Source organism: Mustela lutreola, chromosome 6, assembly GCF_030435805.1.
Source record: "Mustela lutreola isolate mMusLut2 chromosome 6, mMusLut2.pri, whole genome shotgun sequence".
In the NCBI taxonomy this organism is placed as follows: domain Eukaryota; kingdom Metazoa; phylum Chordata; class Mammalia; order Carnivora; family Mustelidae; genus Mustela; species Mustela lutreola.
In genome coordinates this window covers 53,648,966-53,670,111 of record NC_081295.1, presented here as the reverse complement: position 1 = coordinate 53,670,111, position 21,146 = coordinate 53,648,966, and the positions used below count along the sequence as shown (strand labels likewise).

At 40.4% G+C, this 21,146-nt stretch overlaps 1 protein-coding gene across 3 annotated transcripts in view; it reads left to right on the top strand.

The window, feature by feature from the left end:
• Positions 1 to 370: 370 nt before the first annotated feature.
• Positions 371 to 21,146, top strand: part of PCMT1 (protein-L-isoaspartate (D-aspartate) O-methyltransferase) — a 45,525-nt gene continuing 24,749 nt past the window's right edge. For all 3 annotated transcript variants that reach the window (XM_059177275.1, XM_059177274.1, XM_059177276.1), the window contains exons 1-3: positions 371 to 725; positions 15,194 to 15,298; positions 16,876 to 16,907. In XM_059177275.1, the coding sequence (XP_059033258.1) occupies positions 497 to 725; positions 15,194 to 15,298; positions 16,876 to 16,907 (366 nt within the window). In that variant the 5' untranslated portion in view covers positions 371 to 496. The remainder of the gene's footprint in view (positions 726 to 15,193; positions 15,299 to 16,875; positions 16,908 to 21,146) is intronic.

The window sequence follows — 21,146 nt, the reverse complement described above, 5'->3', positions numbered from 1 at the left end:
AAATATTAGACAACTGGGTTGGGTGAGGAGTACGGAGGAAGCCCACCGTCTAACAATCTGGACAGCTATAGGAGCAGACCCGTTGCTCGCAACAGCTGACTCGGCTGCGACTACGGAGTTACCGGCAGCGGCGTAACCAGATCAGGCATACGCGGCGTCACGAACCGGTCCCACCGTCGTGCCACGGCGCTCGGTAACCAAGGCCGCAGTCAGGCACGCGACCGACTGCGCCGGGGTCCGCCCCGCCTGGCCGCAGGGCGAACTCAGCAAGTTGGCGGGGGTGCGCATCCCGAGGCCTCAGAGAGGGGGCACGCACTGGCGGCTGCGGCGGCGGCGGCGGCGGCGGCGCTGACTCAGCCCGGGCTCCCAGCCGGCCCGCAGCAGCCGCAACAGCCACAAGCGCAGGCGGCGGGGCACGCGGCCACTTTTGCCCACGGCCCCACCCCGCCGCACCCGAGGCCGCACAGCGTCACAGAGCGCATGCGTGCCGCGGGGGATGCCGGGAGCGCGCAGTGGCGGCACCGGCGGCGACAGCAGTCACAGCGGAGACTACAGCGGGGACGCGAGCGGGGCGGTGACCGTGTGGGAGGTGGTCTCACTCTTGGGGAAGCTGCTGGGTACCGTCGCCGCGCTGAAGGTGGTTCTGTACCTGCTCCGGGTGTGCTTAGCGATGGCCTGGAAATCCGGCGGCGCCAGCCACTCGGAGCTAATCCACAATCTCCGCAGTAAGTGCCACCCCCGCCCAATGTGGGGCAACTGGGCCAGGCGAGGCCTGTACTGGGTCCCCCTGGGCGGTCAGGAACGCTCTGTCTACGCCCCCGCGCCGTGCCGGCTGGAGGGTACGGTGCAGTGTTGCACCAGCAGTGTCGAGCGGCGTGCCATTGCTATCGCCTCCCCCGGGGACCTGTCACTCATTGGCGACGTGAACTGGAAGAGTAGAGAAAGAGCCACGGGCCGCTCTTGGTGGGGCAGGGGCAAGCGTCCCCCGACGGGCCTGGGGGAGCGGTTGCGACACAGGTGGTGGGGCTGTCACTCGAGCTCGCCGCCTGCTCGTTCGGGTCTGGCGGGCGAGGGGCGTGCCCTCCGGGTGGGGAGATGTTGGCCTAGCGTAGGGGCTGGGCTGGGTCGGAGGGGACTCCACCTTCGACCCCCGCGTGGTCTCGCCTTCCTCCTCCTTAATCCGCCTCACTGTAAGCTTTCTCTCCTTCCTATACAGCCTCCCCCGCCCTCCATTTTTTCCTCTGGAGGGAGATGCCGCCGTCTGATACAGGCGAGGGGAGGGAGGGAAAGATGAGAGTATTGTCATTGCGGATGCTGGGAGAAATTTCTGGGGCGGCTGTCCAGTGGAAATCTTCGTGGGGGGCGGAGGAAGAAATAATCAGAGGATGCTGTTCCTGAGAGACTTGTGTTTCAGGAGCTGTTAGAGGTCCTCGATCCAGCAAATAATTGTATGTGTGGAACGTTAGGAGTTTATTTCAAGGCAGTTTCTTTACATCATTCTCTTTAGTTATTGTATTCCTTCCTTTTCGATAATTTTGAGGTGAGATGAGTGCTGTGTTACTTACTTTTTTAAAATCGAGGACCGCAGTCTGTAATCCCTTCACTCTAGTCAGAATTTGTATCACTCTGTTTGCCACCAACTTTGTAAATAATCGTATCCTGCCATGTGGTATTTTTAATTGTCATATGTTATTTAGCTTTTCTTGTGTTTGTCGTGTTTCCTAAATCGAATTGCAACTTCCCGGAGGGTTAGGACTTTCGTGTTTTTAATCTTTGGAACTCTCTCAACTTATACTCATTCTTTTTTCATAAATGCAATTAAATATACATTACATGCTTGGATCTGTGCTAGGAATACCAAGATGAGTGACAGAAATAAATATCCTCATTTGGCACGTGGTTAGTACTTAATATTAGACGTTTGACTATTTTTTATTACATTATTTAAACATTTTATAATTGTGTCCTTTGTATTTATTAATGAAGAATGTTTAGAATTCAAAATTCTGTCAAGCCTTGCCAGTCTTCATTTTATCGAAGGACACTTGAGTGGAAGTGGACGTTTATATATGCTGGGGCTGTATTTTTTTTTTTTTAATATAGAAGTTGTTTAAGACTTTTTTTTTGTTATGTTTAAAGATTTTATTTATTTGACAGAGACACAGTGAGAAAGAAAACACAAGTAGAGGGAGTGGGAGAGGGAGAAGCAGGCTTCCTGAGGAGCAGGGAGCCTGATGTGGGGCCTGCATCCAAAAACCCTGGGATCATGACCTTAGGCAAAGGCAGACTCTTAACAGCTGAGCCACCCAGGGACCCCTGAGGCAGTGTTTTTAAGTGTGATTTAGGTTCCCGTGGATTACACATAAACTCAATATGTTATAAAAATTTTAACAACATTACTTAAAAATGATCAAGTGCCTACAGTTTTAGTGAACACATCCCAAACATTCACAAATTGCACAAATTGTGACTAAGTAATTTTCCACTGGTAACTTGTCACAGTAGACACTTGGCTATGGCAGAAATTTGTAATCAGGCTCTTAATGACTCTCCTTTTTGGGCCAAACTTTTAGTAAGTCAAGTTAGCTCTTTCCCCAGTGGTTTTATAATCATTTTATTGCATTGCATTTTTCTTAGCTGAAATTTCTTTCTTTCTTTCTTTTTTTTTTTTTTTAAAGATTTTATTTATTCATTTGCAGAGAAGCAGGCAGAGAGAGAGGAAGGGAAGCAGGCTCCGTGCTGAGCAGAGAGCCCGATATAGGGCTTAATCCCAGGACTCTGAGATCATGACCTGAGCCGAAGGCAGCGGCTTAACCCACTGAGCCACCCAGGCGCCCCTCTTAGCTGAAATTTCTAAGGATGTTTTTCTCTCAGAAAATTTAATGATAACTATTTAACATACATGGATGTTGATACTGCAAATATTTAGTCTCATACTGTAGCTATGATTTATTGCGGGAAATTAGAGTGTTCAAATTGTTAAGCCTCTTGTAACACTTGTACAATGTCAGTTTCAACTTCTTGCTGAATTCATGCTAATAGATTTCATTTTTACTTATTAGTTTATTATAAAAGCACTATCTTCTCATGTGAGGGTTTCACAAAATTTTAAAATTTCTCCCTTTTCCTGTTATTCCACTGTTGTGTGTTCTTCCTAACTTAAAGGCTTTTAGTTGACTCTTAGAGAAAGATAAAAGTGTGATTATGTTGTTGAATTATTGCACACTATTGTACACCTGAAACTAATATAACACTATACTGTTAACTATACTGGAATTAAAATAAAGAACTTAAAAAAATTTGTTATGTTGGTGTTGAAGTGAAAAAGAATCTGCAAATTGGAAGAGGAAGCAAATTACGGTTGTATATATATATATATATATATATTTTTAGAGGTTTTATTTTTTTCTTTTCTTTTTTTTTTTTTTAAGATTTTATTTATTTATTTGACAGAGAGAAATCACAAGTAGGCAGAGAGGCAGGCAGAGAGAGAGAGGAGGAAGCAGGCTCCCTGCTGAGCAGAGAGCCCGATGCGGGACTCGATCCCAGGACCCTGAGATCATGACCTGAGCCGAAGGCAGCGGCTTAACCACTGAGCCACCCAGGCGCCCCTTGTATATATTTTAAAAGAAACGAAGTTCACGATTGTTTTAGTTTTAATATTATAATTTTATTGAAAATATCTATTGAGTTTTCCTTATATAAGATGTCATAATAGAAATTTGGTTATGTATGATTTCATAGCTGATATATCATTTATGGCATATTGTAGAATGAAAAGGTATTCTCAGTATTTCATAGCTTATGATGACAACCAATTTTTTTTTTTTGACAACCACTTTTTTAAAAAAGATTTTATTGATTTATTTGGTGGGGAGGGACAGAGGAAGATGGAGGAGCAGACTCCCCATTGAGCAGGGAACCTGACATGTGGGACTCAATCCCAGGACCCTGGGATCATGTTCTGAGGTGCACCAACAACCACTCATGAGTAACTTAGGAAAGTGGTTTAAAACTTGAACATGCTTCAGAACCTCCTGGATCACCTGGAGAGCTAGTTAAAACAGATTGCTGTGGCTCAAGAATTTGTATTTTTTTTAAATAAATTACTTTATTTATTCTTTTTAAGTAGGCTCCACACCCAGTGCAGGGTTTGAACTTACAACCCTGAGTTCAAGAGTCACATGCTCCACAGACTGAGCCAGCCAGGTACCCCGGGAATTTGTATTTTTAACAGGTTCCCAAGTAATGCTGCTGCTGGTCTGGGGACCACTTTGAGAATCACTGACACAGAAACTTGAAACTTCTGAGGTTAAATTCTGCCAGTGTTTCAGTGGAATCAGTTTTATGCTTTAGAATTAAGTTTTAGGGAAAAAAATGTAACAGTCCTGCCCAGTAGAGCTCTGGTCTGTTCAATATGGTAGCCACTAGAGCTACATGTGGCATTCAGCTTTTGAAATGTGGTTAACACAACTGAGGAACTGGATTTTTATTTATTTAACTTAAATAGCCATATGTGGCTAATGGCTACCATCTTAGACAGTGCAGGTCTATAGAAATGAAGAATATAGTTATTTTGTAATTATGGGCTAATGTGCTCTTAAAACAAATTAAAACAACTATGAGCCTGCTTACTCCAGGAAATGTGACAATTTCAGTAATGTTTATATTAGAATTTATTTTCTACTTTTATTGGAATAATATCAAGCCATGGTAAAATTAGGAAAAGATGGGGACAGGAGTAGTTGAGGTTGAGAAAGGTGGTCTCCTAGCACAGGGGTGTCTAAACCTGAGCACTTGTATAAGGTTAACTCTTAACTGATAGACTTCAAATGCTATAGTGGCCACTTAAAACATTTGGTTTGTTTTTTGTTTGTTTGTTTTACCTATTTTTATTTGTTAGAAAAAATTCAGTCCAGTGTTCTAATTGTATCAGTTATTTTTATTTTGCATCCTTGATTATGTCATTAGCATAGCCCACAATGTTTACAGGATTTGTCAGTCAACTGATATTTAACTATCTTAACTGTCTTCTATATACCAAACTGAACAAAACAAATACTCTCTCGTAGATTACTTCTAATGGGAGCAAACAAGTACAATACTTAGTATGTCCCATGATAAGTCACAAAGTAGAGAAGGAGAATTGGGAGTGTGGGGTCCTAGGTTTGCAGTTGTGGGAGAGAAGGCCTCACTGCACTGTCACTTGAGCAGAATTGGTGGATGGGAAGAAATTCTAGCTTTGCAGATAGAGCCGGGAGAAAGGCATTCCAAGCAGAGAAAATTGCATGCCCTAGATTTGGATTTGGGGTGTGGGAGAAAGATTGGAGTGAAGGATATGAGAGCAAGGTTTTGGGCCTGGGCAGTTGGAATGATTTGCCATTTTCTGAGTTGGAAACAATGAGTGAGTGAGCAGCAGGGACTTTTGGGTTGTGGGAAGGAGGTGTGGGAGAGCACGAATTTATTTTTGGGGATGTTGTATTTGAGATGCTTAGAAGACATTTCAGTGGAGACCTTGATTTGGTATTTGAATAAGAATTATAATAATGTGTAGTTTTTGTATTCTTACTTATTTCTGCTAGGAAATTGGAATTATTTTCTTCGCTATTTAGAGTGTCATTCTTAGCATAACTAATGGAAAATAGAATATTCCAGTAGTTTTACCATGTGTGTTCATGGGCCAAATAAACCAGCTAAGAAAATTCTAAGGGATTGTTTTCAGAAATGGGGGCCGCATTTAGAGTCCAGTCCTCCTCATTTTGATTTGTTTCAAGTAAGTCTTATGGGTACATACTAATAGATAAACTTACAGTACATTGAGTAGAATCTAATTTATATGATTGGAGGGGCTTTAATGCCAGTCTACTTAAATTTAAATCAGTTAAGGTTAAGTGAAGTTTAAAATTCAGTTTCTCAGTTACAGTAACCATATTTTAAGAGCTCAGTAGCCACATGAGGCTAGACCTGTTAGTGCAGACATAGAACATTTCCATCATTATAAGTTCTATTGGATAGCACTAGATCTAGCTGGATTGTATTACATTCTATTTCGTGTGGTCTTAAGTCCATTTTGCTGTTCCACATATTTTATTTTAAAGATTTAATTTATTTATTTGACAGAGATCACGAGTAGGTGGAGAGGCAGGCAGCGGGGTGGGGGAATCCGGCTTCCTGCTGAGCAGAGAGCCCATTGCGGGGCTAGATCCCAGGATCCTGAGATCATGGCCTGAGCGGAAGGCAGAGGCTTAACCCACTGAGCCACCCAGGCGCCCCTCCACATATTTTTTTTTTTTATTAGTATTACATTTAGTTTTGGCCAACATGCTTTAAAGAGTAGCAGTGAAAAAAAAAAAAAAAAGATTATCAGACAAGGGTGATCAAGATGACCAGATAGAGTCAGCATTTTATACGGTGATTTGATGGGATTGAGGTGGTTTGATTAGCGATGAGGAAGCTTGAGAGAGCGATAATGTTTAAATATTTTAGAAAAGAAAATGTCCTGACTTGAGGGTCAAACCAGGACAAATGGAAGGCAGATCTTGGCTCATTGTAACGAAGTATTCACAAAGCTATCCTAACAATCAAAGAGTTGGCTTTGAAAAATAATGTTTTCTGTTGCAGAATATGTTGAAGCAAGGAATGGTTGACCATTTTTCTGTAAGGGATATCATAGAAGAGATCTGTCATCAGCTTTAACTGTACATTAAACTCCTAAGGACTGATTTCAGTTGCATCATGGATTCTGTAAAATCAGCTGCAGGGCAACATGCTCGCGGGCGGGTGCGCACCCTCATGTATGTTAGGAAGAGAGCGACAGAAGTTAACATTTGGTTACTTATATTTTAGAATTCTGTATAGCATTTTAGTTTGTCAAATGTGAGGAGTCCAGGGAACATCTTCCTTTAAGAAATAGTGTCAAAACAAATAGTTAACTTTATGTATCTTTTTGGAGTGATAGCAGTCCCAGGAAAGATGTGTTTTTTCTTTCTAAATTATCTGACACAGAGTGCTACATTAGTTTCAAGTGTACAACATAATGATTTAACAACTCTAGTAAAAAAAATTGTATTTTTAAATAATCTCTGGTACTTAGATGATACGCTTTATCATAATTAGCCATCATGTGAAACTCTTCTTTGATTATAGTATGAATTTAAAACTAATCTCTCTCAGACTTTGTATACTGAAAGTGTCTCAAGCTCTGCTTACCTTTTATGCCTAATCATTCTAGAGAGGAAGTAAAAGGTGACCAGTTTGTTCATTTTTTACTGTTTTTCCTGGCACGATGATAATTGAGAAGGAATATAGAGTAGATGGTTAACAACTGTTCAGGTCAAATAAAGTAATATAATATAATGCAATACTTCTTTTATTGAGATGTAACTTTGTAGCAAGATTAGAGAAAGTTGTTTGAAGTCAGTGACAGTTTACCTTTTCCCTCTTGTGTTCAGTGCTTCATATCAGCACAGGCTTTCATCCTTTCCATTTTTGCCAGGGTTGCTTCCATTCTTCTGTTCTCCTGGATCAAAAATCTTGGAGTATTTCTTGATTCTTTTAGACTATTACCACATTAATTCAGCAGTTCTTACGTATTTTCTTAGTCATCACTTCACTATTACTTTCATCGGTACTCTCCCAGCCAGGGTTCTTAGTCCACACTTGGAATGATAGACCTCCAAGTGTCTGATGAGTTGTCTCACCCTCTTTCCCTCCCCTCAGCTCCATTCTACACATTATGCTCATTTCCCTAGTATACTGTTTTCTGTTAGGTTGCTTGCCTGCCCAGGCTTCATATTGCTTACTGTATCAAGTGTAAACACCTGTTGCTCAGATTTCAGGCCTCTTTAGGGTCTTATACCACTTATTCCCATGCTCCAGTTCCAGTCCTGTTCTCCAGACAGATCTTGTTTTCCTCCTCATATACTGTGTGCATTAGGGTACCTGTTCAGCTGCTGTAACAGACCACAGTAACAATGGCTGAAACAAAATGAAAGTTTCTATCTCCTCTAACAACCCAAGCATAAGCAGTTCAGAGATAATATGGTGGTTCCAAAGCATTGAAGACCTGTGTTCCACCTCTCTTGTGCTTCCTAAAGTCTTTCCTTTATCTGCAAGGTTGAAGATAGTTTACCTCCATCATTTCCATATTCCAGCCAGTGGGAAAAAGAATGGGAAAAGAGAAAAACCCCATTCCTTTTCAAGGGGATAAACTGGAAGTTGCAAATACGTAATTTCTGTGTATATTCTGTTGACAAGAACTTAATTGTAAGACTATGTGTAACTACAGAGGGGCTAGATAATGCGCCCAATTAAAATTCTACCACTGTGAAGGAGGACTCCCCTGCCACATCTTGCATCTTGCTAATTGGAGGGCTGTGTGTGTGTGTGTGTGTGTATTGTGTATACATTTATATAAATATGTACAATCTATGATAACAAGGTTGGGAGAATTAAGATTAATTTTTATTTTTTAAAAAAGATTTTTAAAATTTATTTATTTATTTATTTTTTAAGTAGGCTCCATACCCAGTGTGGAGCCCAGTGTGGGCCTTGAACTCACAGCCCTGAGATCAAGACCTGAATGGAGATCAAGAGTCAGACTCTTTAACAACTGAGCCACCCAGGTGCCCCAAAATTAATTTTTAGTCAAGTAGTATATGTATATGGTTAAAGTATAAAATCCTACACAAGGGTATTTATTGAAAAATCACAATTGCTTGGCTCCATTCCTCCCTACCCCTAGACTCATTGCCTAGAGAGAACCACTTTTAACTACATTTTGTTTTGTTTTGTTTTTTCTGGTGATTATCTTCATGTCTTTAAATAATGTGGTTAAACTGTCATTTTGTGTTTTATCAACTTCAGACATTATCTGTTGACCTCCTGCCAAGCTGGTGAAATGTTTAGCACTACAAACCCAGCTCTCCCTCATATAGTTATATCGTAATTTTTTTTGGACTTTTCCAACTTTTAGTAATATACTTTAACCTCAGTTCTTTTTTCATAATTTATAAACTAACACTATCTCTGGTAACCCTTCTACTTTGTAAGAAAGGATACTAGGGAGTTCTCCCCCTTATTTTCCAACTTATTAGTGGCTCTTTTACATTGTCAAAGTTGATAATTTGTATTTTGTCCTCAGCAGTAAATAAATTTTCTGTATTTTCTTGATTTTTAAGTGTTGGAAATCAGTAGTCATCAATTGTATGACTATGTCAACACTTGGCTGAGTTATGTACTCTGCTATGAGTTTATTCCCTACTATGAGTTTCCAACATCACAGACCCACCTCCCCCCAACTATTGTAGAGGAATAGTCAGATATTTTTCCTTGTTTTTTACATTTGATCAGTTGCTTGAAATCATGTCACATTTTAGTTTTCTTCATATCTAAATCATGACTCTTAAAACATTTTTGTTTTTTCCATGGTATTTATCTCCCTCTGCAGCCTTCTACCATCCCACAAATAGAAAAGAGAAACAGACATTTATCATGGCTCTAATCTTTTCAAGTTTCTTATTATTTGACTTATGGCTTGGATTCTATTGCATTCTCCTTTTAGAATCCTGCTGACTTCTCCTTTGGATCATTTGCATATTTGGACCAACATTACCCATTATTATAATTATTTAATTAAGGTCCTTGGTCCCAAGGGCGCAGGAGGATTGGGTATGGGTGGTTCTAAAGCTGTTCACTGTTTTAGAGAGCCTAATGGTAATTACACATTTACTCGTAATTAGGCTCACCACCAAAAGTGAAACATTAAATTATTTTGCTGTTTGATAAAAACATTTCAGGGTACTGGTAGTTGTATATGTCAAATTACCAAAAATGGCAAAATGACTTATTAAATGTAGCTTAGTTTAGGCATCTTTCAAAATACAGAATTTGGGGCAAAAATAAAAAGAATCTTGTGGTGGAATTTTTGGAAACCACCCAATAATGGTCTAATAAAGCTTGATTCTAAGCCTTGATGTGTTCAGCTTTTTAATAAATAATGGCATGCTTTTAAAAACCATTTGGTTTTTAACTGAGTGGGTGGCTTGGTTGGTTAAGCGTCTGCCTTCAGCTCAGGTCATGATCCTGGCATCCTGGGATGGAAGCCCTGTGTGGGGCTCTCTGCTCAGCAGAGAGCCTGCTTATCCTTCGCTTCCTCAATAAATAAAATCTTTGGGGGAAAAAACCATTCAGGGGGTGCTTGGGTGACTCAGTTAAGTGTCTGACTCTTGATTTCGACTCAGGTTCTGATCTCAGGGTTGTGAGATGGAGCCCAACAATGCCGGGTCTGGAGCCTGCTCCCCATCATGGGTGTGTGTATGTTTGCATGCACTAACTGTCCTCTCTCTTTCTCCCCGCCCTCTGACCCCCCCACACACGCACACTTAAAAAATATATTACAATTTGAAAAATTTGGAAAATATAGTTCTGTAACCCAACACCCTAATGATACAGAACAAGGGTCAGGAAACTACACTGCACAAGCCAATCTGGTCTACTGTCTGTCTGTCTGTATTTATTTTTTTATTTAATTTATATTTTAAAAGATTTTTATTTCTTTATTTGACAGAGAGAGACGCAGTGAGAGAGGGAATACAAGCAGGGGGGATGGGAGAGGGAGAAGCAGGCTTCCCATAGAGCAGGGAGCCCGATGCAGTGCTCTATCCCAGGACCCTGGGATCATGACCCCAGCAGAGGGCAGATCTTAAAACAACTGAACCACCCGGGTGCCCCTGTTTATTTATTTAGATGTATTTATTTATTTTATGTAGAGAGAGTGTGAGTGCCCGAGGGAGGGGCAAAGGGAGAGAGAGAATCCTGAAGCAGCCTCCTGGCTGAGCATGGAGCCCAAAGTGGGGCATGATCCCAGGATACTGAGATTGTGACCTGTGCTGAAACCGAGAGTCACAACTTAACCGACTGAGCTACCCAGGCGCCCCAACTCTCTGTTTTTAGTTGTAAAAGTTTTCTTAATACAGCTTTTGTTTGGTGGTGTTTGTGGTTGTTCCCATACTACACTGACAGTTGAGTTCTTGCAACAGAGACTTTGGTCTGCAAAGCCTGAAATATTTACTATTTGGACTTTTATGTAAATTTGCTGATCTCTGGTAAAGAACATTTCTTTTACCTACAGTTTCCTGATGCGCCTTTGCAATTAATCTACTCCTTTTACCCCTTGTCTCTAGCAATCATAGATCAGCCTTATGCCACTATGGTTTTGACTTTTCTAGAATTAGATATAAATGGAAATATATAATGTATAGTTTCCTTGTCTGACTTCTTTCACTGAGATTGGTACTTTTGAGATTTATCCAAGTTGTTGAATGTAGTGGTAGTTTCTTTTTTTGTTGTTTTTTTGTTATTGTGGGGTTTTTAAATTTTTTTTTTTAAAGTAAGTTCTATGCCCAGTGTGGTGATTGAACTCATGACCCCAAGACCAAGAGTTGCATGCTGTATTCACTAAGCCAGCCAGGTGCCTCAGTACTTTGCTTCTTTTAATTGTTGATTTGCATTTTCTTTCTTTTTGTCTTTCTTTCCTTCTTTCCTTCCTTCCTTCTTTCCTCCTTCCTCCCTTCCTTCCTTTCTCTCTCTCTCTCTTTCTGCCCCCCCCTTTTTTAAGATTTACTTATTTATTTGAGAGAGTGTGAGTAAGTATGGGGTGGGGTCGGAGGACAGGCAGAGAATGAGAAGGAATCTCAAGGAGACTCCCCGTTGAATGCCACGCCTGATCTGGGGCTTGATCCCAGGACCCTGAGATCCTGACCTGAGCTGAAACCGAGTCAGATGCTTAACTGACTGAGCTACCCAAGTGCCCCTGCACTTTGTTTTCTTGAATTTCTTGAAAATGTTACTTCATTCTTGCTTTGATTTGAATTTTGCTCTTAGGAAGTCTGATGGTTGCCTAACTTTTTTTTTTTAACCCTTATTTTTTTAACCCTTATTAGGTAATTTTTCCCTTGAGGTTCTGAGGATTTTTTTCCCCATGCCTTTAGTCTGATGGTATTTTTTTGTTGTTGTTGCTTGTTTTTGTTTTAGAGGGAGCGTGCTCCCAAGCCAGGCTTGGGTGCAGGGGCAGGGGGAAGAGGGGCAGAAGGAGGAGAGCGAATCCACACCCAGCACTGTGGGGCTCCATTCACTAACCTGAGATCATGACCTGTGTTGAAATCAGGAGTTTACACATAACTAGCAGAGGCACCAGGTGCCTCTAAAGTCTGATATTTTTATTAGTATATGTTGTGAGGTTGATTCTTCCTGGTAATACTTTCACTTACTTTCTGCTGTTTTTCTTAGAGTATAGTTTTAAAATTATTGTTTCTGTTAAATCAGCTGATATGTTTTTTTTAAATTTTTTTAATATTTTATTTATTTATTTGATAGAGAGAGATCACAGGTAGGCAGAGAGGCAGGCAGAGAGAGAGGGAAGAAGCAGGCTCCCTGCCGAGCAGAGAGCCTGATGCAGGGCTTGATCCCAGGACCCTGAGATCATGACCTGAGCTGAAGGCAGAGGCTTTAACCCACTGAGCAACCCAGGCGCCCCTGTGTTTTTTAAATTTTAATTTTTCAAATATTTTATTTATTTGAGAGAGAGAGCATGAGCCAGGGGGAGGGGCAGAGGGAGAGGGAGGAACAGACTCCCTACTGAGTGCCGAGATAGACTTGGGGCTTGGTCCACGGCCATGAGATCATGATCTGAGTCAAAGTCAGATACCTACCCAACTGAGCCACCCAGGCACCCCTTGTTTTTAGTTTTTATTTTTTAAAAAATTTTGTGTATTTATTCTAGAGAGCAGAAGCAGGGAGGGGAAAGAATCTTAAGTAGACTTCTTGCTGAGCTTGGCGCTCAATGTGGGTGGGTGGGACTTGGTCTTGTGACCCAGAGACCTTGACCTGAGCCAAAACGAAGAGTTGGATGCTCAACCTGCTGAGCCACGAAGTGCCCCTCAGCTGAAATGTTTTGATTTGCATTTTGTTTTCTTTTTTACAGTATCTTTGAATGGAGTTGGGTTTTTTCTTTTTCCTATTTTTGAACATTTTGTGGACACAGTTCCAGAACACCTTTTTTTTTAGTTTAGTGACTTGCAGTTTCTTTAATGGATGGTGATATATTAGGAGTAGTACTGGGAAAAGGGGAGGAGTCGGCACATCTTGTTACTCTTGTTTCTACAGGATCCTTAATTCTCTTTTTCCTTTATTGCTGCACCAAAAGGCACCATTTTATTTATTTATTTATTTATTTGACAGACAGAGATCACAAGTAGGCAGAGAGGCAGGCCGAGAGAGAGGAGGAGGAAGCAGGCTCCCTGTCAAGCAGAGAGCCTGATGCAGGGCTTGATCCCAGGACCCCAAGATTATGACCTGAGCTGAAGGCAGAGGCTTTAACCCACTGAGTCACCAGGTGCCCTAGAAGTTACCATTCTTTCCCTATTTCCTTTTCATTCTTCCCCAGAATCAAAGCTTCTTTTTTTTTTTTTTTTTTTAAGATTTTATTTATTTATTTGACAGAGAGAGATTACAAGTTGTCAGAGAGGCAGGCAGAGAGAGAGAGGAGGAAGCAGGCTCCCTGCCAAGCAGAGAGCCCGATGTGGGACTCGATCCCAAGACCCTGAGATCATGACCTGAGCCGAAGGCAGCGGCTTAACCCACTGAGCCACCCAGGCGCCCCCAGAATCAAAGCTTCTTAATGCCACTTGTAGTCCCATTGAATTTTTTGTAAATTTTTAAATTTATTTATGAGGGAGAGAGAGAGATTCAGCAAGCAAGCGGAGGAGCAGAGGGAGAGGGACAAGCAGACTCTGCCAAGCATGGAGCTCAAGGTGGGGCTTGATCTCAGGACCCAAAGATCATGTGCCAAAACCAAGAGTCAGACGCTTAACCAGCTGAGCCACCCAGGGTGCCTGGGTGGGTTAAAGCCTCTGCCTTGGGCTCAGATCACGATTCCAAGGTCCTGGGATGGAGCCCAATGTCAGGCTCTCTGCTCAGCGGGAAGCCTGCTCACCCCCTGCCCCTTGCGTACTTTAAAAATCTTAAAAACAAACAAACAAACAAAAACCTGAGCCACACAGGCTCCTTTGAATTATTTTTTAAACAGCTTTACTAAAGTATACTTTTATACTATATAATTCACCTATTTACATTGTAAAATTATAATTATGTTATCTTGTTTATTTTTAATCCTATATAATAATAATCCTGTGTACCATTGTTTCTGCTATGTATTAGACAGTCAATAAGCATATTGAGTGAGTTAATAAGGACTTTACTGAATAATAACTGTGTATGGTACCATGAGGGTTATTTGAGTTTAACATAGTATACTTAATCTCAAAGAATTTATAGTTCATTGGGGGAGCCAAATATAATCATTGACCTTGCTTTCTTGGGCTTTGTAACAGTTTATCTTTTTTTTTTTTTTTTTTTAAAGATTTTATTTATTTATTTGACAGAGAGAGATCACAAGTAGGCAGAGAGGCAGGCAGAGAGAGAGAGGAGGAAGCAGGCTCACCGCTGAGCAGAGAGCCCGATGTGGGACTCGATCCCAGGACCCTGAGATCATGACCCGAGCCGAAGGCAGCGGCTTAACCCACTGAGCCACCCAGGCGCCCCTGTAACAGTTTATCTACTTGATTTTCATCACGTAGCTGCTTTTTGTCATAATCTTTGAAGGTTCCACTTCCTTTGAACATCTCTTCAATGTTTGCTTTTGTTTTTCTTCTTTGTGTATTCTTCCCTGACTGCTTGAGTTCACTTCCATTGCTTCAGTTACCATCTATATTACTAGAAGTCTATATCACTGTCCTAGATCTCTTTCCTGAGCTCCAGAGCCACGTGTTCAGTGGACTGCTGTATATCTCCACTTGCATGGTTTATAGCCACTAACAAATAACTAAGTTATCCTTTTCCTCCTTAACTCTGCTGCTTTTCCAGGATTTTGCAAATCAGTGTATGATATCAGCATCTGAACCATTACCCATTATCTTTCCTACAAAGCTAGTTAGTTAGGTATATATTATCTATTAAATATAACTCAAATCCATCTACTTTTCTTCATCTTTGTGTCATCACTGAAGACCAGGTTGTGTTTACCTGGGCCATTGCAACAACTTCCAATCTTGCTCTCCAGTGCAACCAAAGTAAATTCTAAAGTACATCTAGGCATCTCACTCCTAGCTTAAAATGTTTGCCTCATTCATTTCAGAAAATGGAATCATCAAAACAGATAAAGTATTTGAAGTAATGCTGGCCACAGACCGTTCCCACTATGCAAAATGTAATCCTTATATGGATTCTCCACAATCAATAGGTAAGGTCTGGACTTCTCAAAATGTCACGTTTTTGCTCACTTACTGTATAATTTTTGTTAAGTAAAAATGGACTGGGACACAGATATTTATTATTACCTTGCTAGTATGAATTTTATGCCTCAGTTAAGTGTCATAATTCCAAACAGGCATTTTCAATAAAATGATGTTATGTATTAAGTATTTTTTCTGTTTTTTCAAACTATATATAGTATATATAAAGAGTTTTATTTTTTTTTTAATATTTTATTTATTTATTTGACAGAGATCACAAGTAGGCAGAGGGAGGGGGAAGCAGGTCCCTGCTGAGCAGAAAGCCTGATGCGGGGCTCGATCCCAGGACCCTGAGCCGAAGGCAGAGGCCTAACCCACTGAGCCACCCAGGCGCCCCTATAAAGAATATTATTTATTTGGCAGAGATCACAAATAGGCAGAGAGGCAGAGAAAGAGAGAGACGAGGGAAAGCAAGCTCCCTGCTGAGCAGAGAGCCCGATGTGGAGCTCCATCCCAGGACTCTGGGATCATGACCTGAGCCAAAGGCAGAGGCTTTATTTAACCCATTGAGCCACCCAGGCGCCCCTTGAAACATACTTTTAATGAAAATTTAAGTTTAAGCTGAGTGCTGAGCTTTCTTTAGGGCCTTAATGACTAAAGTTTTTTTGACATTAACATCAATTTTGTAAATGAATATTAAAGGAAATAAGTATAATTAAGTGGTTACTGACTTCTCTGCTTCACTTGCCCTGAATTTTTTGGTTTGTGCTTGGTTTTAGTAAGTTCGGTATTTAACTCCTTCTCCTGAAGCAGGTTTTGATGAACTGCTGAGCCTTGGCAGTGGGCGCCTTTGAGGCTTAGAAGGGCCTCAGGATTCTGTCTGCCAGCTGCCATGCTTTCTTCTTTTGAAGCACTCTAACAGCAGAGAAGATCCTGGGGAGCTTCTGAACCCCGAAGGCACCTGCTACCACCGCTCAGTGAAAATTGCTTCAGATGCAGAAGCAGGTAAATAAGGTTCGAGAAAGCAGCACTGGAAGAAAAAACTTGAAAGCTAAAAACTGAGAAAAGATTATGAATTACCATCACGCAATAGTATATAGAGTAAACTGAGATAGTTTTTTAGTCTCAAGCTACTCTGATTGCCAGTTGCCCAATAAGTTGCCAGAAATAGGAGGTAATTTTCAGAGATTTTGCATGCCTGATATATATATATATATATATATATATATATATATATAGAAGTTTATTTTCTTTTTATAAACCTGGAGAGAAAACAAGTCATAAACACCAACTCAACTTCTTGACAACTGTATGTTAGCTAACTGTGGCAGAAGAAATTTTTGGAAATAGTGGGAGTGTTGTACTAAATGAGCATATTAGCCTTTGGCATGATTGTATTTTCTCATTTTAACTGCTGCTTGACAGTACTCTAAAATGCAAAATAAAAGTTTTATTTTCTTGAGATCATAAAAACAGAAAATATTATTATGAAAAAGAATTTGTGAATGTTAGGAAAGGAGTTATGTGGAGTATCTGGTATGTTTTTGCAGCTGAATGTGTCAGTAGTTCTCTTCTTCTTTTGCAGGTTTCCAAGCAACAATCAGTGCTCCACACATGGTAAGTTGACTTTGGTCATTTGGATAAATTGATCCCATTTTCCCTCTAAGATGTTTCTTCATTAAAAAGGGTTTTAAAAAAGTTGAATTTGGGGTGCCTGGTGGCTCAGTGGGGTAAGCCACTGCCTTTGGCTCAGGTCATGATCTCAGGGTCCTGGGATCTAGTCCCGCATCGGGCTCTCTGCTCAGCAGGGAGCCTGCTTCCTCCTCTCTCTCTCTCTCTCTCTGCCTGCCTCTCTGCCTACTTGTGATCTCTCTCTGTCAAATAAATAAATAAAATCTTTAAAAAAAAAAAAAGTTGAATTTGTGATTAGATCAATTTTATCATCTATGAGTTATGTAGATTGGTAATGAACCATTTTTGTTTTAAATAAATACCTTTTTTTAAAATATTTATTTGACAGAGAGAGAGAGAGAGATCACAAGTTGTCAGAGAGGCAGGCAGAGAGAGAGGGGGAAGCAGGCTCCCCACTGAGCAAGGAGCCTGATGTGGGGCTCAATCCCAGGACCCTGAGATCATGAACTGAGCTGAAGGCAGAGGCTTAATCCACTGAGCCACCCAGGCGCCCCGAACCTCTTATTCTTAATACATGACATATAGAGAGAAGTCTTCTTGGTCGATATTGTCATTGAAGTTTTTGTTGGTTGTCATTATCTAATCATATAAAAATGGGATATAAAAGGTTCTTTAGTGATGAACAAATTAAGGAAAAGAATATATTTTATTAATATTTTATTTATTTATCAGAGAGAAAGAGCACAGCCAGGGAAGCAGCAGACAGAGAGAGAAGCAGGCTCCTCACTGAGCAAGGAGCCTGATGGGGCGCTTGATCCTAGGATCCTGGGATCGGAACCTGAGTCACAGGCAGCCACTTAACTGACTGAGCCTCCCAAGTGCCCCAAGGAAGAGACTATTATAAATAATACAATGGATATATTTTAAAAATCTAAGTTGAATATTATTTCTTTTATTTTATATCTTATTTGGAAAATCCATTAGGGATTGGTCAAGTATAGCAGCTATGAAGCTTTATATAACTTTGAGAAGGACCTATTTTAAGTTATCTGGCACTTTTAATCTGTTGGGAATTTTCTTGGGTTTTAAATGTCAGTTATTTGAATGAGTACTCTGTTGGTTTTGGGGGAGAAGAACAATAGCTTTTCTGATTCTCTGAGAGTATTTGGGATTGGAGAAGCTCTTATTTAAATGTAAAGCCTTCTTTATATTAAAATAAATTTACATATATTTATGATGAACTGATAATTACACTAGGTGAAAATATAGGAAAATCATTATTTATGAACTTTAAATAGAAATGACTTGGGGTGCCTGGGCGGCTCACTTGTAAAGTGTTTACTTTCAGCTCAAGGCATGATTCCAGGGTCCTGGGATTGAGCCCTACATTGGGCTCCGTGCTCAGCAGGAAGCCTGCTTTTCCCTCTTCCACTGTCCCCCTGCCTATGTTCCCTCTCTTGCTGTCTCTGTCAAACAAATGAATAAAATCTTAAAAAAAAAAAAAAAACAAAAAATTTATTTCTAAATTTATTTTCAAAAGATTTATTTATTTATTTTAGAGGGAAGGGGGGAGTCAGCTCCCTGCTGAGTGTGGAGTCTGGTGTGGGGCTCTCATGACCCTGAGATCATGACCTCAGCTAAAATCAAGAGCCTGAGCCACCCAGGTGCCCCTAGAAATGACTTTTTATTTTTTAAAGATTTTATTTATTTATTTGACAGAGACATAGGGAGAGAGGGAACATAAGCAGGGGGAGTGAGAGAGGGAGAAGCAGGCTTCCCGCCAAGCAGAGAGTCTGATGCAGGGCTCCATCCCAGAACCCTGGGATCATGATCCAAGCCAAAGGCAGACGCTTAACGATTGAGCCACCGGGTGCCTCTAGAAATGACTTTATAAAACATGACAAAAGAGGAGCCATTAAAAACATGTATTTTGCAACATAAAAATTTAGGATTTCTGCAGAGAAAAAGATGTTACAAGCAAAATTAAAAGAAGAAAAACTGAGGGAAATATTTATTTATTTATTTTTTTAAAAGATTTTATTTATTTGACAGAGAGAGATCACAAGTAGGCAGAGAGGCAGGCAGAGAGAGAGAGAGGAGGAAGCAGGCTCCCTGCTGAGCAGAGAGCCCGACGCGGGACTTGATTCCAGGACCCTGAGATCATGACCTGAGCCAAAGGCAGCGGCTTAACCCACTGAGCCACCCAGGCGCCCCAGGAAATATTTATAATACATACAACAATCTAGGGCATATTTCCATATACAAATGTGGGTGTGTATCCTGTAAAGTAAGAAGTGAAAGACTGATGAACCCAAAAGAATGTAGTTAAAGTACAAAGTACAAGAATGATAGTTCATAGAAAAAGAAATACAGATGACATTAGCGCTTAAACAAATGAAAAAAAACGTCATTTTCATTTATATTTATATGCTTAGTAAATCACACATTAGAATTGTAGTGAAGTACCATTTTTCACCTATCAGGTTGTCAGAGGTCAAAAAGTTTAATACTTTATATTGGAAAGAGGGAAACAGTTACATACTTTTTTGTTGAGAGGAAATTGATAGTGTTGGAAGGCAATTAGGCAAATTTATAAAATGTGAAATAGATAAACCTTTCAGTCTTCAGTTTTATTTCAAGATATTTATCCTATGGTATATTTTTATAGGTACAAAATGACTAAAGATGTTCATTGTTCCCATTAGTTATAAAGGGAAAAAAAATAGTGATCATTGATAGTCCACTAATAATGGATGGTTAATAATTGTAGTACATCCATACAGTGAGATATACTGCAAAGTTGTTAAATGAGGAATCTCTGCAAGTCCCAATATGGCAAGATGTTCAGGAAACATTAAGTATAAAAGTAGAGTACAGGGGGTGCCTGAGTGGCTCAGTGGGTTAAAGCCTCTGCCTTCAGCTCAGGTCATGATCTCAGGGTCCTGGGATCAAGCCCCGCATCGGGCTCTTTGCTCCGCAGAGAGCCTGCTTCCCTTCCTCTCTCTGCCTGCTTCTCTGCCTACTTGTGATCTCTCTCTGTCAAATAAATAAAAATAAAATATTAAAAAAAAAAAGTAGAGTACAGAAGAGTATTTATAGTATTCTATAATATACGAAAATCAAATCTGCACATATACATACACACATATGTCTTCCTCTAGGCATGAAAACTAAAAATGGTTTATTCTAAGGTCAGAAGTAGATGATTAGAGGGTTGGTATTGAAAGTGAGATCTCCTTTTCACTCTGTACCCTCTACATGTTACCAGTTTCTGCTTTCTTCTCATTCTCTCTCTTGTTTTAAGTTTATTTACGTAATCTCTGTGCTTGAACTCTCCAACTCCAAGATCAAGAGTTGCATGCTTCTCTGACTGAGCCAGCCAGATGCCCACTTCTTTGTGTTTTTTGACCATGGAATAGGAATAGTTTTGTTTTTTAAAAATATTGATTTACTTATTTTATTTATTTACTTTTAAAGATTTTATTTATTTGAGAGAATGAGAGCATGCACATGCAAGTGAGCACAAGCAGGGAGAGAGGCAGAGGGAGAGGGAGAAGCAGACTCCCCATTAAGCAGGGAGGCAGATGTGGGGCTCAATCCCAGGACCCTGGGATGATGACCTGCCCTGAAGGCAGATGCTTAACCCACTGGGAGCCACGCAGGCAGCTAAAAAGGATGCATTTTTTAATCACTTATATATCCTTACCGCTGTCTCTTAATAAGGAAAATGTGTGTATTTATGTGTATGTATATAGTCACACAGTGCATCTATATGTATGTATGTATGTACAAACAGTAATACTACACTGTCCTTTGATGCTTGCTGAACCAGGATGTGAGGAGAATAAAACAGTAATGATTGTGTTATGCGAACAAGCATTTGTGATTTTGTATCATTTATTGCATAGATCTGAGAAGTTTAAAGAAAAACAGAAAGTGAAGAGCAGAGAGAAATGACATCTCTGTTTAATGAACTTTGAAATCACAGACTTGCTTAGAAGTATCTATAATCCTGGAGTATTTTCCAGAGTCTTAATTGAAAATGTGCTGTATGCATTGGGCAAGAGATTAAAAGCAACCTGTTAAAATGGCAGCCCGGTAGATGTGAGCAGATATTGAATCCTCAATATCATTTCTCACTAAACGAGACTAGAGCTCCTTGGAGAAGTAACTGAATACTAGAAAGTGAGGAAGTACTCAAAGGTTTATGAGGTGATGTTGGAA